Source organism: Dasypus novemcinctus, chromosome 5 (assembly GCF_030445035.2).
Source record: "Dasypus novemcinctus isolate mDasNov1 chromosome 5, mDasNov1.1.hap2, whole genome shotgun sequence".
Classification (NCBI taxonomy): domain Eukaryota; kingdom Metazoa; phylum Chordata; class Mammalia; order Cingulata; family Dasypodidae; genus Dasypus; species Dasypus novemcinctus.
In genome coordinates, this window is record NC_080677.1 from 165,845,876 (window position 1) to 165,872,877 (window position 27,002).

The following is a 27,002-nucleotide window of genomic DNA, read 5'->3' on the forward strand; positions in this document are numbered from 1 at the left end:
TGTTATCCATTTATTTTATTTTATTTTTTATTCCCGTTATTTGTGAAATACAAAGTCGTGGTGACATTCTCATTTTGCAGATTAGCTCTGACCCATGCCCCTGACCTAACCTGCACACACTTGGTAAGACATCAAAATGGAAGCAGAAAACTCTTAGAACTCAGCAATGAAATACGATAAATCAAAACCTGTGGGGGGAGAGAGAACACGGTTCTGAAACAGAACTGGGCAAGCCTTAAAAGCTTAGCTGGTGAATGGGGAAGCCTGAGAAATTATGAGCTCAGCACTTAAGACAAAAAAAGAGAACATTTTAAGATATGAGAAGAAAAAAGAAGAGAAATTAATGAAGTAGAAAACAAGAGAATTAATGACAATTTTATCCTTTGAAAATATTAAATAATTCAGTAAGATCAAGGAAAAAATAAGATGAAACTATAAATGCTGCAGAGTTTATAAGCTAATGAGAACATTATCAGTAAGTTTGTCTAGAAAAGCTGAAAATGCAGATGAATTGGAAAAAGAACAAAAAAGCTATATTACCCAAACTGAACCTGGAAGCGAGTGAGGGTTTTATGATGGCTTAAGTACTTGGAGCAATGGTTTAAAATCTTTCTACGAATCTCAAACAAAATTTCACCGGGGAATATTCATGGGTTTCTCCTTTTTTATTTCTGTTGGACCTCATAAGTGGTATCTAAAATTCACATGGAAGAGAAAGGTCCAGGAAAACCCCTGCAGACTATGGAGGGCTGCCATGCCAGACGCCAGTCACTGAAGAGCCGCCATGGTTAGGATGGCGCCAACACGAGGACCCAGCACGGCCCTCCTCGCGGGCGGGGCCTGGTCTACGGAGGAGCGGGCACCGCCGGCCGGGGCACAGGGCTCCTGAGGGACAGCAGCCCCCTCACTCCAGAGCCAGGACTTCTAGGGGGACTGAGGGCCTTAATGGGGAAGACAAAACGTTGAAATTATTTGACATGAAGCTAGGAGAATTTCTCTATGAGCTCAGTGTAGGGGAGGATTTCTCAAACAAGACCTCAAAACCACAAGAAGGACTGTGTATTACTCAGCCCAAGGGGTGCTGATGCAAAATACCAGACATTGGTTGGTTTTTATTTTTGTTGTTGTTGTTGGTTTTTATAAAGGGTATTTATTTGGGGTAGGAGCTTAGAGATACCAGGCCATAAAGCATAAGTTACTTCCCTCACCAGAGTCTATTTCCACGAGTTGGAGCAAGATGGCTGCTGACGTCTGTGAGGGTTCAGGCTTCCTGGACTCCTCTTTTCCCAGGTCTTGCTTCTTCCTGGGCTCAGGGTTCCTTTCTTCAGGGTCTTGCTTCTATCTGGGTTCAGGCCCTCTGTTTTCTCCACAAGGTCAGCTGTAGACTATGAGGTAAACGGCTCTGTCTCTCTCCCTGGGGCTTCTGCTGTGTCTAAGGAGCCATCGCTATTCCTCTATGTTCTCCTGGCTCAGGTCCTCCCTTCCCGGGGCTTGTGTCTCTTTCCTCTGTGAGCTTACTTTCTGGGGCTCCAGCTTAAGGCTTCAGCATCAAATTCCAACATTAAGAACCCTCAAATCTGTTCTTCATCCATGCCTTTTATCTGTGAGTCCCCACCCACCAAAGGGCAGGGGCTCAGCACCCTAATGACGTGGCCCAATCAAAGCCCTAATCATAACTTAATCAGGCCCAGGTACAGACCAGATTACAAACATAATCCAATAGCTATTTCTGGAATTCATAACCATGTCAAACTGTTACAGACTGATAAATCTGACTCCATTAAAATGAAGAGTGCTACTTTTAAAAGGTGAAAAGAGGAACTACAAATCAAACCCTGAATACCAACAGAAATAATAGGATACAGAAAAGGACAAAGCGATAGAAAACCAGCTCAAAGCCACGCACAGCCATTTCACAGAAAAAAAGTCACAAACTGTGTGAAAAGATTTCAACTTCATAAGTAATAGTGGATGCACAACTAAAATCATGACAAATTTTACTTTCTTATGCCCACTAGACAAGAAAAAATAATGGTCATCTTACAACACTAATTGTTACAGAGCACGTGCGGCAAAAGGAGCCCCGGCACGAAGGGCTGCATGTGGATGAGATGGTCACGGTCAAAGCAGCAGCCAACCTCGGAGAAGGAGGAGGTGCCCTGGCCTGCGCCCCATGGTCCCATGGCCGGTTCAAGGGCCCAGGGAGCCTCCGATGCTGCACCGTGAGCGGTGCGGGCATCTCGGCGGCAGATGCTCTGCGGCGACTCGGCCACCCGCGGGCAGGACGGAGCGAGGGTGAAAGGGAACAACTGCCGTGGCCAAAACCAGCACGTGCCTCCCAGCGTCACGCTGAGCAAAAACCGCAGGTCACGGAGGAACACCGTGATAGGATCCCACCTAAATAAGTGAAGAGACAGAAAGCTGAGCGCCCTACTGTTTGGAAAACAAACAGTGGGAAGGCAGATTACAATGCAAAGTACGTGGCGGGATCCTGAGTGACACTGCAAAGGCAGGGCCTGGCCACTGAGGGTCCTGCACAACCCACAGGGTGGACTGGGCGAGCGTGTGAACCCCAATGTACATGCATCCACACTGTGCGGCAGTGCTCAAGACGAGCTCCTCACCCGCGACGAATTTCCACATAACGAAGAAGCTGTCGATGTGGGCAAGGGGTGCGGGGGGGAATCCCGTCTATTTTTTTACGTAACATTTTATGTAATCTAAATATCTTTTAAAAATAAAGAAAAAGTATATTTTAAAAAAGTAAGTGGTGGAGAAACATCAAATCCAGCCTGACAACCTCCAACAGGGAGGGGCACTGGGGGTCACCAAATCTGTCCAGTGACCGGTGAGACTGGACGCCTCCAGCCAGGCCTGGGCACACGGCTGACCTGTTACAAATGCTCCTACATGTCTTATCTAACTTACTGAAAAAATAACTGTGGAGGCAGGATGACACTCTATTTTCAATAAACTGTGAGAGGACGGGATATACTGAGAGTCAGCACTTAGGAAACGCTGCGACTACCCCCACGGCTCCTCGCTGTGCCCTACTTACCACGCGCACAGCCGCTTTCCAAAGGCCGTGAAGTCAACGCTGCGCTCCCTTTTCCAGCCGTGTTCCCACGGGATGGCTGGCAGTCTGCATGCGGCAGGCACCAGACCTTGCTATTTTCCCTAATTATTCCAAAAATGACAATAAAACCTCACAGGAACCATGAATTCTGGCCGTATGTGCTTGGAACCACAGCAGGTGGATTAGGGAGCTCTCCACTCTCACGGCCTCAACGCAGGTACCAGAGCAGCTCCCGGAAACCAGCTGGAATGGGACCCGCCATGGCTGGGACCAGGAGGCGCCCAGAGCACCACACCCTGAAGGGGGGGACAGCCCTGGGGGGGACAGCCCTGGGGGGGACAGGCCTGGAGGGGGAAGCCTTGGAGGGGGAGAGGCCTGGAGGGGGAGAGGCCTGGAGGGGGCAGCCCTAGGGGGGGACAGCCCTGGGGGGGACAGCCCTGAGGGGGGGACCGCCCTGGAGGGGGGGACAGCCCTGGGAGGGACAGGCCTGGGGGGGGGGAGTCCTGGAGGGGACAGGCCTAGAGGGGGGAGCCCTGGAGAGGGAGAGGCCTGGAGGGGGACAGGCCTGGAGGGGGGAACCCTGGAAGCCCTGGAGGAGGGGCAGCCCTGGAGGGGGCAGCCCTGAGGGAGGCGGCTGGAGCCAAGCAGATGACCAGTCACGAGTAAAGCGGAGTCACCCAGCGGTCATGCTTCCTGGGAGTCAACACAAGAGCCCCCTTCCCTGCCAAGCAGGGCGCCTCGGCTCCACGCAGCCCATGGCAAGACCCTAGGGCAGGAGACCCCGCCACGCGGCTCACGGGCGGCGCGCGAGCGAGCCCAGCCTCGGCAGGCCCAGCCGTGGGAGGGCGAGAGTGCCGCTCACTGGCACAACCTCCTCCTCCACGTGTGACTGGACACCGACACGGGAGGCAGGCCTGGGGGTGTGCTCGTGACGACCCCCCACGCGTGAGTGAGCCAGGAAGCAGCCGCACCCGGGGCCGGGGCGTGCCATGCTTCAGTCAGCGAGCGTGTCCAAAGGAAGGCCGCTGCGTAACAAGAGGGGCTGGAGCCTCAGGGCACGCGGACTGGGGGGACTGGACAGGACGCACTCGGGGCGCTTCTCCAGGGGCCTCGGGCGCACCTCGTACCCAAGGTATCCTGTGGTCCAGAAAGATAAAGCCCCCCGTTTTCAAAAGTGCCTCAACAAGCACAAAGAGAGCCAGGGTGGTGGAGGCGCAGTGAACGCTCACTCAGGGAAAGAGCGTATAGAATTCCAGGGATTAAAGAGAGAACTCACTAATTCCAAGGGCCCGCTTTTGTAACGCAAATTGATAGTTTCTCTCGGGTCAGAGTCTACAGTGTACGTCTGACCTTCACCAACATCAAAATGTTTTACGTTCTTAGGAAAGAAGCATTCAAATTCTTCTGTAATAAAGACAGTGCATTTTACCAAATGCCTTTGTTGTTATTCTACTAAGATATTTACCAAAAGCATAAAATAAGAAACAAGTCATTCACATTGGAACAACTTAATTCCTGGACTAGGAGAAATGTAAAGGATCATTTTGAGATAAAACCACGATTAGGTTTTAAACTAGAGAAAGCCTTTCCCAGGTCTTTATTTCCTGGAACCCAAACCCCTCGGGACAGGGCCCAAGGCCCGCGGGGATGGCTGGAGGCGGCCGGGTGCGGCCTGGTGCTAGAGCAGGGCAGCGCCGAGCGGGCGCTGGCCCAGGCGGAGGTGTAAGGAAATGCTGACACTTGGCAGTGACCCCCGAGACGAGAGCCCGCTGTCCCGATCGCCGGTGCTGGGGGAGCCCGGGCAGGTCACGGTGCCCGGCCTCAGCCATCTGCTTGGAGGCGGCCGGGAGGCGGCGGCTGCCCGGGGTCCGCTCGACCAGCTCCCGGGGAGGAGGGACACTCCTGGCCTCCAGAGCCGGGCGCCCGGCGGCACACAAAGAGAAGGACGTGCCCGTGGTGCCGCGGAGGGGTGAGCCACGCGTGGGTCCCCTGCTCGGCCTTGGCGAAAGTGTCGCACCTGCCACCTCGCAGTGCCCAGTGGGTGGAGGAGCCAGAGGACTGTCCTCACCCTGCCCGTGGAAGCCGACGACCCCCTCGTGCCGTGTGGACGTGGGGGGCTGGCCGCCGGCAGCTGAATTGCCTGGGAAGGAGGCCGTGAGGCCGTGGTGGGCCCCGGGAGCCTCTCATGCACGGGTGACGGCAGGTGCTGACACGGCGACGGGAACGGGCAGCTGTTAAAATCCCACAGTCCAGGGACGGGCACCGCCAGGGGAGCCGTCGAGGGCGGGGCCGCCAGCCCGGGGACAGGCTCCGAGAGAGCTGGCCGGACCTCTGAGGGTTTAACCTGGTGGCTGGCAGCGGGCACGAGCAGGGGCACAGCCCTGGGAGCAGCAGCAGGTGGATGGCGGACATCCCGGGCGCTTCCCTCCTGGAGACAGGGTCAGGGAAAGCTCCTCCTAAGCCACCTCCCTCTCTAAGCCACCGCCGAGGCCGCTTCCCGGGGTCCCTGTCGTCGAATCCCCATCCCTTGGTCAGCGCCTGCGTCTAACAGCCCGCATAAGACCGCTCTTTTCATCCTTCGGGGGTGGGTTAGGGACACACAGCCCTGTGGACTCCTTCTCAGATCGCTGCCTGTAACTGGGTCCCCCCCCCACTTACGCTGCCTCCTCAGCGCCCCACCACCTACTTCCGAGGTATTCGATGATCTCTCCGTTGCTCTGCAGCAGGCATTCTTAACCCTCTTTGTTCCACGGACCCTTTGCCAGTCAGGTGAAAACCACGGACCCCTTACGAAGGCCACACGAGCGTGTGTGTTATTTAATGAATACATCACCCCCGCACCCACAGGCCCCACAAGAACCATGGGTTTTTGAATTCCAGTTCAGAGCCCCTGCAATACAGGAGAACCTATTCAAACGTTTTCCTTCATCTGCTGCTATCTCTGTGTCACCAAAAACACAGTGCAGTTTAACCAGAAACTTTTATTAGAGTCAGGAAATTTTGACTCAAGTCTTCTAAGGAGCATCAAAATGTGAAAACCGGTGGTGCAAGGGCGTCAACTAAACATAAGGCAGGAGGAGGCAAAGACTCCATTTTGCTTGTGAGCTAGAGATTCTATCAACACTCAACAGCGGGTGACGTTTTTACTTCTAAAATTGTTTTATTTTTGCTTCTCTAGCTCAGAGAAAAGCTGCTTCGTCCCTTTAACCCCTCAAAAGCAGGAAGCGCGTCTCACGCCAGGGGCAGGCGGTGGCAGGAGCGCGTCCTGGTCTCGCCATGGGGCTCTCGGGCGGGGAGAGCGAGCGGGAGGCAGACGCCCTGGCCGTCCTGGGCGCCACCACGAGCTCGGGGCCCCGGCCAGCCCCCCTGGCACCGCCCTCAGTTCCCCGCCCCGTGGCACGGGGAGGCTAGCTGCCCTCCTTCCCACCGAGTCCTTCCAAGGGCCAGCCCACGGCCCAGCGGGAAGGCAAACACCAAGCGCCGCACAAACGGAAGCTGCCACCCGTGCTCGCTGACGGAGCGTCCTTACGGGACGTCGTGAAAGAACACAGAGTGAGGGACGTCAAGGGTCGAGGCTTTAAAGCAAAGTCAAACCCAAGCAGGAGCCTGTGCTGGGGGTGGAGGAACCGGAGCGCCGGCGCACTGCTGGAGGGAAGGGCCAAGGGGAAAGCAACACGGCGGCGCCTCTAAAGGCTGAACAAAGATTGCCACCTGCCCGGAAACCCCTTGTGTGATGAAAGCAGCTGCAAACAGAGGCTGTCCATCAGAGTTTATAGCAGCATCGGCCACAGTTGCCGAAAGGTGGACACAGCCTGAGTGTCTGTCAACAGATGGACGGATGAGCAAAATGTGGTGTTATGTACAGGATGGAATATCATTCAGCCATCAAAACCCTGAAGTTCTGAGACAAGCTGCAACACAGACTCATCTTGAAAAGACAATGCTCCGTGAAATGAGCACTTCAGGACAAGTATCGTGTGAAGAGACGTCTGGAGACAGCAGGTTCCCTGGGACAGGACGTGGGAGATAGGCTCCCAGAGGATGGGGAGCACGTCTGCTGGACATGGGGCACTTGCCAACAAAATTGAAACAAAAAAAGAAGGAGCGAGCGCGGCTGGGTGACCCGGGGACCTGGCCGAAAGCAGCGGGGACGGTCTGCCACAAGCAGTGACCCTGACCGGGGCCGCCTCCCGGCCTGACGCAGCCTTGCCTTGGCACTGGTCAATGCGCTGTTGCTGAGCGCGGCCGAGGAGAGGCCTGGACACCGCACCTGGAGGTGGTGCAGCCCTGGGCTGGCCCTGGCCAGCACGTGGGGGATGTGCAGCCTCGTGGAGAGGTCGAGGTGCCCGCGCTGACCGCTGCCCACCCCCGGCTCACCCAGGCCCCGGCTGACCGACCTGGGGCCACTGAGGCAGGGAGAGCCGAGGGGCCCAAGTCACGCGGTGCCCGGTTCAGGGCACGAGGTGAGGGCGGTGTGTGACGTGGCAAACGCGAGCAGAAGGAAGGCGCGTGCTTCAGGTGACAGGTCGTGCAGGACGCATGGCCCTGGCCGGTCCAAGGTATTTCAAAGTGCACTAAAGCCAGAGGGTGCTGTGTTTTTCCTTTTCTACCCCCAAACTTCCTAGAGCTGGCAGTGACCAGGTGAGCACGCTTGTTTTAAGATGTGGTTCCTCGGGCAGCGTGGAGGGCTACCTGCGAGTAGACACTGCTCTGAGTTGCAGGACGTTTCAGCCGACGCGGAGGAAACTGTAGCCTCCAGCTGGTTTGCGGCTACTTGGGACGCTCGCTGCCACCAGGAGCCGTGGCGACTCGGGGCTTGCCCAAGCCCAGGCGTGTTTCTCCAGGGGCCCTCGACTCTGCTGGTGTTTTGCAGAGCTCTGGCTGTCCACGCAGCGCTAGGAAGCGGCTAAAGGAAGCAGCGCCTGACTTTGCGGTGGTCGGGGGAGTGGAAGGACCCTGCCCAGGGAACCCGGGGGCACCCTAGCACGGCTGCTGGGGTGGCACGCACATTTCTTACAGGCAGAAAAACGCCACCTACTCCGGGTGCATTTAGAGCAGGGGCCGGTAGCCTGTTCTGTCCCTCAGACCCCTTTGTCAGCCAGGTGGACACCACGGCTCAGAACGAAGCGGCAGATGGTTTATGACAATCGACTAACGTCGGGTCTAAGGACTACTATCTGTCGAAGTACGGATGAGTGAAAGTGATTTTCTGAGATAAGCAGCAACTGTAATGTGATATGAAATGAATACTCCTATAATTTATCGCATACATTCATAAGTGAAGGAAATGCCAGGTTTCAGTTAGGGGTCAGAGAAAATAAAATTTTTTTTTTCAATTCAAGCTCACAGACCCCCTGGAATCTTCCCGTGGACCCCTGGTCAGAGGGTAAACTCACCTGAGCTGCTGGGAACGAGCCCCACTTAGCTAGTTTTGGAAGGTCATTGCCATGAGCCAAAGAGAGTCAATGATTTTTCAATACGAAAATTGAAAGGCCTCCCTGAAAGCTAGGCTGGGAGGATAACTTTTCCCTGAATCTTCCCTAAGCCCGGCTGCCAGGGGAGGTTTCCCCGAGACGCCCCGTGGGTTTTCTGCCCCCGGGGCACAGGGCGCTCTCCTGCAGGGGGGCCGGGGGCTCAGAGGCAGGGCCGAGGGGGCTAGGCCTGCGGCACCCGCGCGTGTCCAGATCCTCCAGGTGTGAGGAGGCCCACCTGGACCAGACTTCACTGACCAGGAAAGGGCAGCTGTCCCCGGGCCAGAGAGGGTTAAAGCCAAAGCCACCCTCGAAGGCAGAGCGCATCGGTGCCAGCACCTCCGGGAGCTGGAAGACAGCCGCGCGGGACGCCTCAAACATCCGAAGGAAAACGGTTTTCCTCCTTGAAGGCCACACCCGACCAAACTGTTCATTAAAGGCAGGGGGGAAGGAAGGCAATTTTAAGCTGGCACGATCTCAAGAGCCAGCCTTTCTCCGGAGCTCTCCACTGCCAAGCCTCATCGGCCTTGCGTCCTCCGCCAGCAGGCTGCCCCCTCCTGCCTCCTCTCTAAATGCCCGCCCCCCGGGGACGCCCCTGGAGGTGCAAGCCCCTTAGGTGCTGGATCTTCTCCTTATTACCAGCACCATGTAAGGGCGCGTTGCCTGCAGTGCAGGCCCACCCACCAGGGTGCCTAATGCAATTTCTCCAAGACAGCGATGTTCAGTGTCAGGAGGACAAGAGGCTGAAAATCTAGAATGCGTCCACCCTGCCGAGGACGCGCATTCTCTACAGAAGGCACATCCCCACCTGCCATGGGGGCCTGTGACCGAACACAGGAGGGGTGTTTGTGAGGAGTGAGAAAGGAGACAATCACTCTCTCAACTCAAAAAAGGGACAATATCACCCACAACTTCTTGGATAAAGAAAAAAAGACCATCATAGGACAGCAATTCCACTCCTAGGTAAAACCCAAGAGAACTGAAAAGAGATATGCAAACAAAAACAGGTGCACAAATGTCTACAGCAGTACCATCCTCAGTAGCCCCAAATGGAAACCCGCCAAATGTGCATCACCAGACGGACGGATACGACGGGGTCGATCCACCCGCTGAACGGTTATTCAGCAGAAGGGAAGTACTGCAGAGCACGCCACGGACGGTTACAGAACCAAGGGGAAGGACTTCAGACTCTTCCAAATTGGTATGCAAAGGACTTTAAACCAACTGAAATTAAATGGTAAATTCATGTATTTTTAAACTTTAGGTATCCTTTTGAAATAGGTCCCAAATTCAAGTTCTAATTTATTCTAGTGTACTCTTTAATCTACTTTCTGAATCTGCTTATCCTTGTTATTCCACGGAAGTGGACTCACACAATAGCTGTCGTGTGGTGTCTGACTCTTCGTTCACCACAATGTCCTTGGGGTCCCCATGCTGTTGCGTGTGTCAGAAATTCACCCCTTTTTATGGCTGAATAATATTTCACCATGTGTTTGCATTTTGTTTCTCCATCCGTTGCTTGATGGATTGTCACATTGCTGCCTCCTCTGGTTGTCGTGGAGCAGAAATGGGGAATTACTGCTTAATGAGTGTGGAGTTTCTGATTGGGATGATGGGAAAGTTTTCATAGTAGATGATGGTGATGCCAAGCACAACACTGTAAAAGTAATGAGTGCCACTCAACTGTCCACTTAAAAATGGTGGAAATGGCAAATATTATGTTGTATGTCACCATAAAAATTAAGGGGAAAAAACTGCCCAGTAGGATAAGTTACTTTGAAAATCAAACCAACGAGGACACACTGGGTTGTATGATGACGTGAAATGAACTGACAAATGGTTTAATTCTGGTATGTGAAAATGATATGAATAAATTAGCTGTGCATAGAAAAAAATCTTATTTCTGGAATATCAACTTATTTTTTTCCTTGACTCTCTTTTGCTCTCTGGTGTGAACTACAGAATGTAGAACGCAGATTCTAAATTGCACCACGCAGTGACACCACGGCAAACTCGGGGCAATCCCCTGTTCTGGTTTCTCCACCTCATCGTTTCATTCCATTCCTTGTTTGAAATGACAGGGGTTGAGCAGGCGGGTTCGTGGCACGTGGGCCCCACCGGCCTCCCGGGTCACACGACCTCCCAGCTCCGCCAGTCTATGCGGCAAGAGCACAAGTCTGGCGGTGAGGCCACGTTGCCCGCAGATGTTCTCCCTGCCAGCTCGGGTGAGAGTCTTTGATGTTTGGAAACACTGCTTTCTAAAGGCAAGGTCTCCGGTTCGCTCTTGCCGGGGCTGTGGCGGGGGCCAGAGGTCAGCACCTCTAGGCTAGCGTGAGGCCAGCGCCCCAAGCCTCACTGCCCTGGCAACACCCCTGGACCTAGCGTCCCAGATATGCAGCCCACGGACGTGTTTGCAGGCTCTCTTTTCTCTGCAAGCCTAGTGCAGCGCTTACTCTTTTCAAAGCAGTAAGTTTTTTACCAAAGAAAACAAAAACCTTGCTGAAATAGGGCATTCAGCAGTTATAAAACATCACATGAACCAAGTTCCTGAAACGCCAGGGCCTGCTTTACAAGCAGCTGATCCTCAGAATGAGGCCTCAGGGGAAAAAATCAAATCCTTGCAATCAGTTAAATAAGACACAGCCTGAGCCGGATTCAGTGGCCACCTACTTCCTGTCTGATTTCCAGACCCCTCCACACACACACACTCGATTGTTGGGGGAAGGGAGGAAGTGCTCCAAGGGAAGGGAACTTTTTAAAGCAATAAAATCCCTTGTTGCTTCATTTTTGAAAAACAGCTTGCAACCCATTTTGTAATGCAAGAAAATAACGTTGCAAAAACACCTATGGAATGAAATTTGAGAGAAAGAGGTTCAAGTTTAAGAAAATAAACATTAGCTTGAGAAGGCATCTCTAAATGGAGATGAGGTTGGCTGTGAAACTGTTACAAGGTGTTTTGGAGGCAGCTCATTTTCCTACACTCAGGGATCCTTGTCTGGGGGAATAATCCGCCCCACCCCCACCCCCGTGGAAGCGCCACGCATGGATCACCAAGCAGCACCCCCCAAAATGCCACTCACCGGCCCCACTGTCTTTCTCTAGCAAGGGAGGAGATCAGCTCCTTTCCTTGTACCTCGTTTAAAGCAGCCGAGAGCTCTGTGGGACCCAGCAGAAGCCCGAGGGGACCCCTCCCCGGGCGGGCTCACGCACAGCCCACCCGAGGGGTCGCTCACCTTGGCCTTCTCCAGCTGCGCGCGCGCCTGCCGCTCCGCCTCCCTGCGCACCGCCTCGCGGTCTTCCTCCAGCGACACATCCGAGTCGGAAGGGCGGCTGGTGTAGGAGTCTGCCGAACCCTGGGGGGAAACGGGAGGTCAGGCTCGGTCTGCGGCACCGCACCGAAAGGACCTCGACCCGGCCCGCCCGGGACTGCGCTACGAATTCCTGAAAGGAGGACGTTAATCCATGCAGCGTCTGGCTCGCCCAAGGGTCCCGGGAGAGGCCCGTCCGGCTGCGCGGGGACCAGGCCACCCTCCTTCCCGAGCCTCCTGCTCCACGCCGGTCCTTCGGAAGCAGAGCCCGGGTCTCCGCGCGCACGCCGCGGCGCAGTGCGCGCTGCAGGGCCCGCTCAAGGCAGCCTGCGCGCCCCTCGGAACAAGGACCCCCTAACAAAATCAAAGACTAACGGTCACGAACCCGAGCTCGCCAGAACGTCACCACCACATGACCGCCGCAGGAACCCCAAGGCTCCGTTTGCACTTTCTACCCGATTCCCTCCGGGACGCGCGCGGCTCCACGCAGTCCCTGCGCTGCGCCCTTCAAACCTTGAGGCGAGCTTGAATGTGAAAAGGTGCGCAGGACACACCTGCCCGCGACAGCGCCCGTGCCGCCCACCCCGGCGCGGGCAGGGGCGCGCAAGCTCCCGCAGCCCCCGGCCCCGCTCCCGCGGCCCCCGGCCGAAGCCCCCACGCGCGCCCCGAGCTTACGCAGATGTCGGAGCGCTTCAGCCGCCCTCCCCGGGCGCGTTTCAGGAGCCGGATCCAGGTGGCCTGCATGAGGCGGCCCGCGGCGCCCGCAGCTGCAGCCCCGGCCGCCCACCCGCCGCCGGCCCGCGCGCGCCCTGCCCTGGGGAGCCCTGGGGAGCCCCGGCCCCCGCCCTGCCCATGCTCCGGGCGGGCCCCCGCGCCGGCCCCCGCGCCCCTGGGCGCGCGCGCCCTGCCCCCGGGGGCTCGGGCCCCAGGAGGGGCTTATCTCCCCAGGCCGGGGGGGAAACCGAGCCCCGGACGCTTTATACTGCTTTGAAAATAAAGTGCATCCGGGGAGCGGCATCAAGTCGCTCTAAACTTGACGCATCCTGGGGCCCGACGCGTTACCGTCCCCGCTCCTGGACTGTTAAAGGAAATGAGGTGTAAGGGACCCTTTAAAAAAACCCAGTGTCAAACGTCTGCAGTGACATTTGCAGGTGCAAAGTTCAAGGCTTATCTTGGGGAATCTCAGCGGTGGGGGGAGGCCGCGCCTGCGCACTGGGCAGGCTCCGCGGGCGCGCGCGGGGGGCGGGGGCCTCTCCACGCGGATGCCCGACCGCGCCCGAGCGCGGGTCCCCCAGGCCCCGGCACCCCAAGTGTCGGCCGCCGCCGCGGGCCGCTCGCTCTGAGCGCACGTGGGTTACCGTGTGGCCCTCGGCTGTAGGTGAAACGCTCCCCAAGGAGAGCGCGCCATCTCTTCACCTAGTGACCCCTCCCACCCTGCCGCCCGAGGGGCGACGGGTGCCAGGGCCGCCCCCGGGAGCTGCGCCGCGGCGCTCTTCTCCGTCCCTCCCCAGAGGCGGCGCGAGACGCCCGCGCGTTCCCGGGGACCGTGGCTGGTGAAGCCCTGGTTTTAGCGGGGCTTGAAGTGGCCTCCAGCTGCGCCTCCCATCGGAAAGGGCGGACTCTGAGCGAGGACAGTCACCGCGGAGACCCTCCAAGCGCAGTGGCTGCTTGGCTGGCTGAGCATTCACAGGGGAAGCCGGGCCACCCTCTTCCCACCAATAGGGAAACTGAGGCTGGTGAGGGCGACACCGCCGCTCTTTCCTACACTGGTGGAAGCAACACTGACAGCTTATTTGTGGGGAGAGGGGAAATGGGGATGGCTGTGTAATGGGGCTGTTCTGGACTGGGGAGATGAAGGCATTAGGAATGTACTATAAAATCACTGTCAGAGGATTTAAATGGGACGTTTTATGTTATGTGTATTTTGCCACAATGTTTCACAAAATAAGTCTCACGCGGTGAGAGAATGTTCTCAAAAAAAACCTCGCATCTCTCCCTCCTTGCCTTCTCCTGACGCTGGGCTCACACCCGTCGCCCAGACCTAAATGCTAGAAAATAGAGTGGGACGGGGGCTCCCGAGGGAGGCTGGTGGTCAGTGCCCCCTCATGGTGGCATTACATGTAACAAATTAATAAGTGAATCGTGTCGGCGGTCACGATGAATGCAAAGTGCTCAGGGGGATTGGAAATGCACCGCACATTTTTATACAAGCAAAGTTCCCAACAGAGGGGGGGGGTCTTTCCATACAGAGCACCCCCACGGGCTTCTTGTGGCGAGGGGGGCACCGTGGAAAATGACCCCGAAGCCAGCCATACCCAGGGCAGACCAGCGCCTGCTTCTAGATCTCATCCCCCTGCCCAAGGCTCCGCTCATACCTCGTGAAGATACAGAGTTTCCGTCCTCAACAACCCCATGAAGAGAGCGAGAGCCCAACACACACAGGACGTTTGCTTTTGTTCCCTTTTAAACCAAGTCAGGATTCTAAAAAGCCTTTGCTAGTAACCAGACATAGCTTTTACACTGTACAGCCATTTGAAGACCTGTTCCTAGGTTTAAATAATTAAGCAAGGAAAAATCTCTACACTGACTTTTGGCGATGATCTTTCTAATGTTTGCAACAATGCACTCACCTTTTTACAAACATGAGATATGACTGTGAACTGATGCTTGGTGCTGTTTACAGAAGAAACCAGATTACGCTCACTCCTGGAGCTGCGGTAGGATAGACTTTCAGAGTATTTCTCATTATACGAGTCACGTGCAGCCACTGTAGAAAGCAAAGAACCCTGACCTCCAATTCTCCCAGCCAGAGGCCACTGGCAGGGGCTGCACATCCTCCCCTGCAGAGCCCCTGCATTTTGGGAAGGCCACCTCAAGGCGTCCTTCTCAGCGTGGAGCCCCAGGTGGGCTTTCCAGGTGGCCTGTGCGCAGGAAGAGCCGGCAGTCACCTGCACAGCCCCAGAGGAGGGCCATGGGGCCGACCCTTAGATGGGATTCGCTGGCCATCTGCAGCACATGTCCTTGCAGCTACGTCCCGTCTTCACTGCCTGTTTCCTTTGCTACATCTGTCCCTGACTGTGCAGCCCGAAATGCCTACCGGGAGCTCGGCTCGGCATCCGCCCGCTTTGTCCTCAGAGTTCTTTCTCTAAATTTGCGTTCTTTGCTCATAGAAAGGTTCATGGTGCTTTTACTTGCTCTCCACCATGGGTCTTTCCCCATTCCGATGTAAGGTGTGTAACTGAGCATCTCCCTTTTCCTTTTAACATTTTCTGGTATTTACAGAGCTGGCTTGTTTTGATGCTGTCCTCTGTTGTGGTCACAGTCACATCTATTTCCAGGACCGGTTTCCTAGAGTGTCCTGACAAGTTTCTCATTTAAGGCTCAAAGGATGAGTGCAGTAAGCCTGGTCAGGAGTGGCCTCTGGGCCTCTGACCTACACCACCCACCTCTGAACTGCCACGCACCCATGGCCTGTGCCATCCACCAGTGAACTGTGCCATGCACCTCCAAACTGTGCCATCCACCTGTGACCTGTGCCACCCACCTCTGAACTGTGCCATCCTCCTGTGAACAGTGCCACCCACCCCTCTAGCCCTCACTGAGGTGGACACGGCTTTCCTGCAGTGCCCCCAGGCCACCCTGGTACTAGGGAAGGCGAGGGAAGTCTGACTTCCAGGTCCCCGGCCCTCTGTGGACCAGCGCCCAGCACCCCACCGGTCGTCCCACGATCCCACAGCAGCAAAGGTCTGCCGACCTGGGGGGCATGTAGGTCGCCCCCACCTCTCACTCTGGGGTCTCTAGTCCATGTCTGAAGAGGGAGCTGTCCTGGGACGCGGGCAGGCGCTCCCTGAGAAAGCCGGGGCTGCCCCTGTCTTCCCAGCTCCTCCAGGGCTCCAGCTGCTCTGCTCAGGGGGCCCGGGCCTCTGGGGACTGGAAGGCGATGTGGGGGCCGAGGGGGGGCCCGCACTCCTGAAGGCCGTGCGCTTGGCTTGGCTGGTGGAATGGGCTCACCGTGCAGAGCCACGCAGGGCCGCCGGGCTCAATGGCAGCGGCCTACCCTGCCAGAACGTCACATGCTAACAAAGGACAAGCAAGGGCATGCTGGTGCGAGACTTCTCTGATCACGCAGAAGTCAAAACGCTGGCTTCAGCTTCACCCAAGCCCAGGAAAATCAGTGCACTTTCCGTAACTACGCTGCGTACTAAGGAAGAGATTACATCTTACCAAAAACCCAGATTCACTTGTTTCCTATTTTGAAACTAGGCGACATGCTGGGAATATGACTGCAGGGAGCACTGGCGTTTCCTTGCATCTTGTTATTGCAGTGAAGGAGACCACCTTGAAATAACAGGCTATTAGAACACGAGTTTCTGTGACAAACAAACCCGGCTGTGATAGAATAAGGGTGGTGCGGTGAGCCTCTCACGGACCAACGGGATCGAGAAGAGAATCAGCCGAGGAGGGTGCTGGGCGAGAGTGGTGCAGGCAGAGGGAGCGGCGGGTGCTGGGGCCGAGCAGGAGTGGCCAGTGTGGGTGCCCGAGGCAAGCTGGGGTTTGGAGGCGGAGCTGGGGAGTGGGCACCCGGCCGACCTGGGGCGCACAGGCTCCCACAAAGCCCTGGGGACGCGCCTCAGGGTGAGGGACCCCGGAAAGGTTCAAACAGAGCAGAGCCACAAGGAAACAGACATCAGAGCCGTGCCCTGCTCTCTAGAGGACGGTCAGGGGGCTGCTTCAGCTCCCAGGGGAAGGCTGGGGGCTCCAATCAAAGATCCAGTGGGAGACCAGCCAGAACCCAACAGAACTGCCAGGACACGGACGGGCTGGCCGACCAACCCTCCTTTATCTTGTAAGTCATTAAAAACAAAACCGAATTCGAAAGAAAAACCAAGCAAATCCCATCGGTGATGAAAAAGGAAAACACTAGCTTTTTTGCCAACTTCTCCAGAAGGGGACCGAAGCCCCCCCCCAACTCGACAGAGGCAAATGCACCCAGGACAAGGGCTCTGGGGCCCCTCTTCATCTCTAAGGCGGCACCGCACGGAAAAGCTCCTCGCTGCTCTGATTCTCTTGACAAAGAGTAGCATTTGGGTTGCTGCCAGCAAACGCCACGTTGTTGGGAAAACCACGTCTTCTGAGGTTCGAGTGGGGCGTTCCTGCTTTCACCCTGGCAGACCCCGCACGTCTCTGAGAAGCCAAACACCAGGTGTTTTCCACGTTGTTCTAAGTTAGGCCAAGAATCGGACAGTGCGTGCGTTACGAAGGTTGGGCCAGGAGTGACGACCATCGCCGATTTTTAATGCACGCGGGCCGCGGGCCAGGCGCTGCGCTCCCGGAACCGCCAGCCTCGCCCACTTGCCCTCAGCCCGACCCGAGGAGGGGTCCCTCACCACCTCCACCTCCCCTGGTGAGGAAACCGCCCGAGAAGGCGGGGCCCCTGATGGATGTGGCCGAGCCCATGGCTCAGGAGCCGGTGGCCACCATGCAGGTGCCACGTGGGCGCCACCATGTGGGCGCCACCACGTGGGCCACGGCTCGGGAAGCCCAGCTGGACACGGCCCTCCAGGCGTCCATCGCTCGTTTCTATCTAGCAAGCGTGGTGTCTCCCGCTGGCCGCTCTGATGGGCTAAGGGTCATCATGATGGGTTCCAAGTTTGGGCTCTACCGTTGCTGAAAGTGGCTTCTGACCCACAAGCAATCTCCCCTCACCCCCTTTCTCTCCCTCACCCTCTCTCTCACACACACTCCCTACATACATGTCATCACAGATTTTCGAATCGTGTCTTCCCAAAAGGCACACAGAGGAAACACGCTCAGACCCTTGCCTGCCCGTCACTGTAACACTGGTCGTGGAAGAAGCGTTTTAGAGCGGGCTGCCACCCTGGAATCATTCTGAGTACCTCCAAGTTATGGAGCACTTTCTCATCACTTCCCTAAAATGGAGAGTAGAAAAGCAGAACAGAAAAACCATGGAAAGGCAAGAGACCAACTGCCCCCATTTCTCTCCTTCCCTGAGAAGGAACCCACCTGGGAGAGCCAGTTTTCAGCAGCCTCCTTGGCAGTGCATCCTGCCGGAAGCTGAGTAAGAAGCTTTCAGTCCCAACGCGGTCGCGCTCAGCACGGAAGCCGAGATCACTACAGCGGACAAACGGAGGGGCTGAAGCGCAGAGGAGTGACTAACACATAGCTTCCAAGAGCAATAAATTAAAACTCTGTCATCACCAAGTTAGTCCTTAGAGAGAGGCTGGGATGTCTGTTTCGTATTTTTTAGAAGAGACTCTGTCCCATATTTGCAAAATATGACACTGTCAGAAAAAAAAAACATTTTGAAACAAGATAAAATTTGGTGGCCAATTAAAATTACTTTGCATTCTGGATAGGCTACACAATTTCCCTGGACAATTCTGTCATGACACGTGCCGCATGTCTGTGTGAATGCGCCGAGGCCTTGCACAGGAATCTGCCGTCGGTGATGGATGAGAAGAAGTTTTCACACTAATGTAATTTCTCTTTAAAAATGTTCCCTTTTTAGTCGTCAGAATGGAAATGGGTAGTAAAGACAGAAGAACGGGGGCCTGGCGGAGGTGGACTAGTTCCAAGTTTTGCTGACACGCGTGAGGTAAATGGGGAAGGCGTGGCCGGCGCATCCGGGGGCCTGGCGGGAGATCCGTGGCGGGTACGGAGGTCTGTGTGGCCTCACGACTCCCCGAGCCCGCCTGCACGCTCCCAGCAGCCCCAGCCCGTGCGCCCTGCTCTGGTCCTTTTAAAACACGCCCTGGGTCTGCCCTGCAGATCCTTCACCAGCTGGGTGTCGGCCCGCGCCCGCCTCGCCTTGGAGTGTCCGTCCAGGGCAGAGGGCTCGGCCTGTCCTGGACCCTGCCCCGGAACATGGGGAAGGTGGGCGAGGGGAGCGGGGCGGCCGCTCCTCCATGCTGGGGGCCCACCCAGCACCTGCGGGTGCCCGATTGGAATCAGGGCGCTGGGGGAGGGATGCACCAGGAGGAGGCCACGTGAGGGCCCTGATCTGACGTGGAGGGGACCTGAGAAGAGGAGGGGCGGCCACGTGGCCCGAGCTGAGGACAGCAAACCCCCGGGGCTTCTGAGCCCCCACCCCAGGACTACACATTCTCATACACCATATCTATTTTTTTTTTTCATTTTATTCTGCCCCCTTGTTGTTTGCACTGGCTGCCTGCTGTCAGCACTCCGTGGTGGCACAGGCCAGCTCGCCTTCACCGGGAGGCCCTGGGAATCGAACCCGGGACCTCCCATATGGTAGAGGGGAGCCCAGTCACCTGAGCCACATCCACCTTCCCACGCCCCATATCTTAACACCCCCACCCAGTGGCGACCCCTGCTGGGCAGGTGAACAATTGCAGGTCTCTTCCTTATCAAAAACCACCAAGGGCCATCGACCGACCCAGGGTGTCTGCTACAAAGAGTGAAAGGAAAGGCCGAAGACTTCAGCCTGGCGACGTCCGGGCCTTTTACCATAAACTGCAACCAACACCAGCGTCGCTAACTTGGCGTCACGTCAGCTGGAGGCCAGTCGTAAATAATCATGCTCCCAAACAAGCAAGCCACTTAAAAAAATCATTATGCTTAACATTTACATGGCCTCCCTCTTCCAAGGAATTTAAGAGACTTTATATTTTGAAAATATGATTAAAACATACTTTCTGTGAAGCCTCTGCTCCCACCAATTCCACGTCTTCATTCCAGGAGCTTAAAGTTCTCATCCTAAAACTGCCAGGAACTCATTGAAGAACCACGAGCAAATCCTATAAATCCCCCTCGGTAAAAGGCAAAGCTACGAGAAGGAACGCTCTTGATAACGTCCTCATAGACGGCTGAAAATGCGGTTTATACAACAGTCTACGAATGTTATTGACTGCTCCATCTCACGCACCTGCCTGCCGTTCCCGTGGAGGTAGTTTAAACTCACAGGAGGAAACTAGTAAGGCAGAACATTCAAGAGACCAGCCGGTGAAGAAAGAAGGACCCTTTTCTTGAGAAATTTTGGGTAATATATTTAAAACAAAAGCAACAGACAAGCTGGACCAATACACAACTCTGGAGCCTTATAACCTGGCAGTCTGCTTCGAAACGAAGCCTCGTCCAAAGGGCGCGGCAGGCCTACCCGCCGGAGAACAACCAAAGAAAGCATCCTGGGCCGCCTCCCAGCCAGCCCTCCGGCAGCAGGGGCGCCTCCCGGGAGCCGGCGGGGCTGCCGGCTTGAGAATTTACTGCAGTGTTCTCTGCTTACACGGAAGTCTTAAAATCTGATTAAAAGAAAACAATGAGATCAACAGATACAGAGAAAGGACAAGAATAGAAAACTCACCAGAAAAAATCAACTAGCCAAGGAGCCCCTGGGAAAGTGCCCAAATGCACCAAATACACAGAGTCCCCTCCGCAGGCACCAGCGCGCCTCACCACGCCGGAGAGAGGCGCCACACCTGGCGGAGTTTTGATATCCACTCAACCCTCTGCGAAAAATTTGCTCTGTGTACCCAGACCCACCATTTCGCTTCTAGAAGTCGTCTTAAGGGAATTCAACTGAAGAAGGAAAGCACCGTACTTGCCGAGGGGTTTATATGACTATTGTGGGACCATCTGCTGCTGATCACCCGTAAAGACAAAGAAGCCGCGGGAATGTTCGGCAGTGGGGGCGTCCAGGTAAATCACAGGCATGCCCTTCAAGGGCATCGCACACCCCTGAAAACACGCAAGGGCCGAGCGCGACGGCCAGCGGGCACGATGCCACACCGCTGGCCTCGTGCTCATATGAGCGCCCACGTGTACCAGAGCCCTGGGCAGGAGCCCGCAGGTAACAGACAGTGGAGGTTTTTTTTTTTAATTGAGGGGGTCGATTTAACTTTTCTTGTGATGCTACCATTTTTATGAATAAAGAGTATGAAGTTTTTTCTTACTGCAATAGAAATTCTCATAAAATACCCTTAAAAGGTTTTTGGATTTCCAAAAAAATAAGTGGCTCTGCAGGTTCCCACGGCCTCCCGTCTGCTGCTGTGAGCTTGCTGGGTTTTGCACGTGGAGGAGGGGCACGAGCTCCAGGCCTACTGGAAGAGTCTTTACGCACAGTCTTTAAAAAGTAAAGATACACGTGAGAATTATGCCCCGTAAGAAACAAGAATTAAAAGGAAGGTACTTAGACATGAGATGTGAACATTTTAAAGCACTACATTCCTCTGTAGAAAATGGACACAATGCTTATTTTAAATGGGCACCTACAGCATTGGGCTTTTTCCACAGGCGTGCTTAAATAATTCGTTAGTGCCAGGCTGGGTTCTGAAGCAGGCCAGACGACTCAGTCATCTGGTGGTACATTATTAATATCCTGATCTAGAAGTCTAACCTTCCAGAAAGGCTTGACGATGGCTCAGGGAGAGTTAATATTAAAAACAGGCCACGCGAGCGGGGATTCGGCTGCAAGCACGCTGGGCAGGGGATTTCAGGGAGAAGGGCGGCTGGCACCCAGTGGACCCAAGCTAGCTAACGCATCGTTCAAGCAACTGCCCAGCCTCAGGGGCGATCCAAGAGGCAGGGGTGATCTGGTTCACGCAAATCGGTGCCCAGAAATAGGCTGCACCTTTCAGATGATCCGCCTGGCAAGGTACCCGGTAAACACTTGAGAGTCAGAAAACCCAGGCTACACAGAGATCTTTAACAAAACACCGGACAGGGACGTGAGTCAAAAGCAAGTCACATGCTATGTCCTGTCTCACAAAGGAGGAAGCATTTTCTATGGCAAATATTCAACACTCGGGAATCCCTGCTCCAAGTTCAATAGTTTTTTTTATTTTTAAAGATTTATTTATTTCTCTCCCCTTTCCCCTCTGCCCCAGTTGTCTACTCTCTGTGTCCATTTGCTGTGTGTTCTTCTTCGACTGCTTCTGTTGTTGTCAGTAGCACGGGAATCTGTGTTTCTTTTTGTTGCGTCATCTTGTGTGTCAGCTCTCCGTGTGTGCGGCGCCATTCCTGGGCAGGCTGCACTTTCTTTGGCGCTGGGCGGCTCTTCTTATGGGTGCACTCCTTGCACGTGGGGCTTCCCTACACGGGGGACACCCCTGCGTGGCAGGGCACTCCTTGCGCGCATCAGCACTGCACATGGGCCAGCTCCACACGGGCCAAGGAGGCCCGGGGTTTGAACCGTGGACCTCCCATGTGGTAGACGGACGCCCTAACCACCGGGCCAAGTCCACTTCCCAAGTTTAATAGTTTAATGACACTAACGATAAAGCTCCAGTCAAACGGGGCAGAGCGACGAGCGCCCATCCACCCGGTGACCGCGGTGTCTGCCCAGCACTCCCCACTTTGCCACCGCCCCAGCCGGCCCACTCTCCTGAGCGTGGACTGGCGAAACCTTTCTAACCCGTCTTTTGGCCTCTGCCCTTACCCCCAACCCTTTCCCGCTCAGGGGCCAGATTAACCTGACAGCGCACAACAGGTCACCCCACTCCCCTGTCAGAAGACTTCAATTTCTTCCCTTTCCCCTAAAATAATCACAAAGTCCCCCCTATAAAGCACAGCCCGCCTGAGCCTGAAGCCTTCTGGTCTACCACCACCTGTGTCAGCTCCTCGCACACCCCGCGCTCCCTTTGCCTTAGACTTTCAAGACGGCCTGTCCCACGGCACCTCGCTCACCCGCCTCTCCCTTATTTCCCCGGGTGTCTTCAGGTTATGAAAATCCCCATTTAGTTTTCATGGTCCGCCCTCCCCCTTCCCACCAGCACACCAGCTCTGTAAAGCCGAGCCCCCTCCTCTGGGCGAAGGTGCCTCCCCGAGGCCCGGGGCTGAGCAGGCGCCGCTCGCCCCCTCCCCAGCCACAGCCCCCCATGCGGCAGGGGTGGGCGTGTGCCCGGAGGAGCACCCGGACAGCACCTGCGGCGGGTCCCAGAAGGCTGTGCGATGGCAGAGACCCTCGAGATCTGAGCTCCGGGAGCACCGCCTCGGGCCAACGTGCGGCTGACCCACAGCCGTGAAACCGCGGTGCCGCATTTTCTTTTTTTTTAAAGATTTATTTTTATTTATTTCTCTCCTCCCCTCCCCGTTGTCTGCTCTCTGTGTCCATTCGCTGTGTGCTCTTCTGTGTCTGCCTGTATTCTTGTCAGCGGCACCAGGAACCTGTGTCTCTTTTTGTTGCGTCATCTTGCTGTGTCAGCTCTCCGTGTGTGCGGCGCCACTCCTGGGCAGGCTGCACTTTTGCTTATCACCCGGGGCGGCTCTCCTTGCAGGGCGCACTCCTTGCGCGTGGGGCTCCCCTATGCAGGGACGCCCCCACATGGCACAGCACTCCTTGTGCGCATCAGCACTGCACATGGGCAGCTCACCGCACGGATCAGGAGGTCCTGGGTTTGAACCCTGGACCTTTCATGTGGTAGGTGGACGCTCTATTAGTTGAGCCACATTCGCTTCCCTGCATTTTCAATTTTCATCCATTTCCACCTAAACACCGTGCGTGGCTCGGGCCACCCTAGCGGAAGTCAGCTCCAGGGGACTTGGGGCTCCCTGGCCCCCTCCTCCTGCCATCCATCCTGAGGAGGGGGCTCCCACCAGCATGGGCACCCCTGGGCTGGGGCGGCAGCTGGGAGGGGGCTCGTGGTGGGTGGCTGGGAGCGTGAACACGCAGCTGGGGTGTGTGATGGTGGAGCGGGACATGCGGGCTGGGTGCCCCCCCCAGGGCCTCTGTGGGGGGCCCCTGCCCACTGAGTGCCGCACGAGTGGTCCCCACCTCCCTTGATGGGCAAAGGAGTCAAGGCTGAGCCGTCAGGCCAGCCCAAGGGTGAGGCTGGGGGCTGCGCTCCATGGGTGGGAGCGCAGAGCGCAGAACGCCTGCATTTCCTCCCAGGGGAGCCTGGCTGGGGACCCCAGCACCTGCCCCACCCCACAGCCTGGAAAGAGAGGGGATGCCAAGCCCACTCTCCCAGGAGCGGGACAAAACCGGAGCGGGGAGCTGGGTCCCGGGGGTGCACCTGCAGCCTGTGGGCACGGACAGTCTCCAGGGCTCCTGCCCGGCTGGACAGCACATGAGGACAAGGACCCAAGGCCACCCAGGCTTAGCCCTGCCCGGCGTCTGGCCCCCGGGGGCCTGGCAGAGCATCTGAGCCTGGCTTAGGACCACAGCAACGTGCGCCCTCGCCGCTTTGGAGGCAGCTCCCCAGGCCGGGGCATGGGCAGGTGGCCTCCCAGAAGCACGTGGGGTCCCAGGTCGGCACACCCTGGCTTGGTCTCTGCTCTGCGTGGCTGCCCTCTCCTGCCCGGTCCAAGTCCCTTGTTAAAAGGTCACGCCGGTGTGGCCCCCTCTCAACTAATCACCTTGCAGACCCCGTGTCCACAGGGGTCCCAGGTGCCCCACGGGGCGAGGCGCGGATGTGAGTTCCCGGCCAACCAGCTCCAGCCCCACGTCACGAGCCACAGCTGCAGCGCCCGCCGCCCACACCGACCATTCCGCCTGGGACGAGGCCACGCGAATGCATGGGAGTCCTGCCCACAGGGCAGGCGCTGTCCTGGCCGCGTGGTCCTTCGGTGAGAGGCTGTTTCCAAGCGCTGAGAGAGGCCTGGGGCACGTGGCGGCCTCCCCTTTGGACACGAGGCTCACGCTCGCCGGCACAGCCCGCGCTCCTCTGCCCCTGAGCGGACCCTTGGCAGGGCGTCCACCTGGGGCTCGGCCGGCCGCCAGGACCCTGCTAACGCCCACGGAGACCAAGGTTGGATTGCAGGGGCGAGGCGTGGAGATCTTCTAAAATGTGGGATTCCCCAGCGGGATACGATTTGCTTTCCTATTTCTATTTTCTTTAGTGATCTGAAAAATTAAGAATATTGGGATGCATCTTTCTCTAAAAATAAACTCCAAAAATTAGTTTTCCTTTGGAAGCAGACTTGGCCCAGGGGTTAGGGCGTCCGTCTACCACATGGGAGGTCTGCGGTTCAAACCCCGGGCCTCCTTGACCCGTGTGGAGCTGGCCCATGCGCAGTGCTGATGCGCACAAGGAGTGCCCTGCCATGCAGGGGTGTCCCCCACACAGGGGAGCCCCACGTGCAAGGAGTGCGCCCTGTAAGGAAACTGCCCAGCGTGAAAGAAAGTGCAGCCTGCCCAAGAATGGCACCGCACACACGGAGAGCTGACACAGCAAGATGATGCAACAAAGGGAAACACAAATTCCCGGTGCTGCTGCTAAGGACAGAAGAACACACAGCGAATGGACACAGAGAACAGACAACGGGGGGAGAGGGGGGAAGGGGAGAGAAATAAAAAATAAATCTTAAAAAAAAAATTAGTTTTCCTAATGAACGATGCTGTAAGTTATTTTAGGAAGAATTTAAAGCAGGACTTTCCTCAAAATAGTTCCTTAGCCCCAGGCCAAGAGTGCCCGTAGTGATTGTAACGACAACAGTGACAACGGTCAAGGGTTTTCAGCCAGCACAACCTGTAAGTTTTTACTAAGGCAAAAGGAATTGGGGGGAGGGCTGGGGGGAGCCGGTGAACATGGGAGATTGTCGGGTATGTGGTTGAAACTATAATGCTGAGGAAACTCTTCAGAAAAGACAAGGAAGGGTTACTTGTCTAAGGTGCGTAATGGGGGGCATCTGGCACAGGGCAGGCTTCTACGGAGTATGTGAGTGCTCATCTTGTCATAGTGTGTTATATCATTGGGGAGAAACCCATACTATGAGTGTGAAGGTATACCCACATCCTGGGGAGGACTGATGTTTTCAAACAGAGGGAAGGGTGTCTCTCGAGAGCACTGGTGGCTACCTATGGGGGAGAACAGTCTAATGTGTCAAGCCCTCAGCATTGTTGCAAGTATCTATGAATCTGGTCCTTCAAGCAGTGAAGCTTGCCTGTCACTGTGGGCCCTGGGGGGCAGGGAGAGGAACAGAATAGATAGAAGTGGGGCTAACTGGGGGGCAATGGAAGTGTTCCACGAGATCCTGCAATGATGGCTATAGGACATGTTAAATTTCACCAAAAACGTATGAAAGTCTATAGGCTAAAATGTAAACCATAATGTAAACCAAGATGGAACCATGTTTGGTAGCTATGTTTCAATATCTGTACATCAGCTACAGCAAATATAACATGAACATGTAAAAAGATCATTGCTGGGGAAGGGGGAAAAAGGTTTGATGTTGAATATATACAAGTCCCCTCTTTTGCATATGTGACTCTACTGTGATCTAAAACTTTTTTGAAGACAAAATTAAGAACTAAAAAAAAAAAAAAGGATGTAGACACTGAGGAGGAAAGAAACTGCCTTGCCACCATACATACAGGGCAACACTTATTACAATGATGAAAAGCAAAATGTAAAAAACAAAGTTTTATGATATTTTTCATTTTTTAATACCCCAATTCATTTTTTACTTTTAGTTTTTCTGAATTAGTATGTATTCTATTTCTAATCTTTAAACCTATCACTACTATTTCATCTTCCTATTAATTGAATTTGGCAATATGTTATGCTTCATTTTTGAAGAAGTTCTGGACCACAGAGGGGTTCAACTATGGTAGAGCAGGAATGCTGGTGTAGGGTGTTATTGATGGGGGACGCATGGTTGGGAGGGAGTTCTCCAGGGCATGTACATAGGGTATACAAAAATGTTCAGATATTCATTGGGTATTTTCATAGTAGTTACAGTTACAAACACTAACTGAGGGAGTGCTGAGTTCCTAGGAAGCTCTGTCACATTCTCCAATGGAACAGCAACAATCCCCCAAGTACAAGGGCAAAGACCAGTGAAGAAGGATGGTCCAATGATAAGCCCTTGATACTGATGACTATGCTTATAAGCCTGTGTGCCTGAAATTTGAACTAGGCCTAGAGCCACAGGGTGCCTAAGAGTTACCTCCTGAGAGCCTCCATGTTGCTCAAATGTGGCCACTCTCTAAGCCAAACTCAGCCTGTAAATGCATTACCTTCCCCCCAGCATGGGACGTGACTCCCCGGGATGAGCCTCCCTGGTGATAAGGGATTACTACCAATCACTAACTGGTGATGCAACTAGAAAAAGACCTTGAATAAAAGGGGGAAATAGTAAAGACAAATGAGTTTATATGGCTAAGAGTCTTCAAAAAAGAGTCAGGAGGTCATCAGAGGGGTTGAGCTTACGCATGCCTCAGCAGGATCC

The 27,002-nt window shown here is 55.3% G+C and overlaps 1 protein-coding gene across 8 annotated transcripts in view; it reads right to left on the reverse strand.

Annotated features, from left to right (window-relative positions):
• CACNB2 (calcium voltage-gated channel auxiliary subunit beta 2) overlaps positions 1-27,002 on the reverse strand; it is a 290,686-nt gene that overhangs the window by 73,752 nt on the left and 189,932 nt on the right. For 6 of the 8 annotated variants that reach the window (XM_058297892.2, XM_058297891.2, XM_058297894.1 and 3 more), the window contains one exon: positions 11,781-11,900. In XM_058297892.2, the coding sequence (XP_058153875.1) occupies positions 11,781-11,900 (120 nt within the window). Of the gene's footprint in view, positions 1-11,780; positions 11,901-12,530; positions 12,635-27,002 lie in introns of those variants that run through there. The other 2 variants (XM_058297899.2, XM_058297893.2) reach the window with 1 other exon arrangement.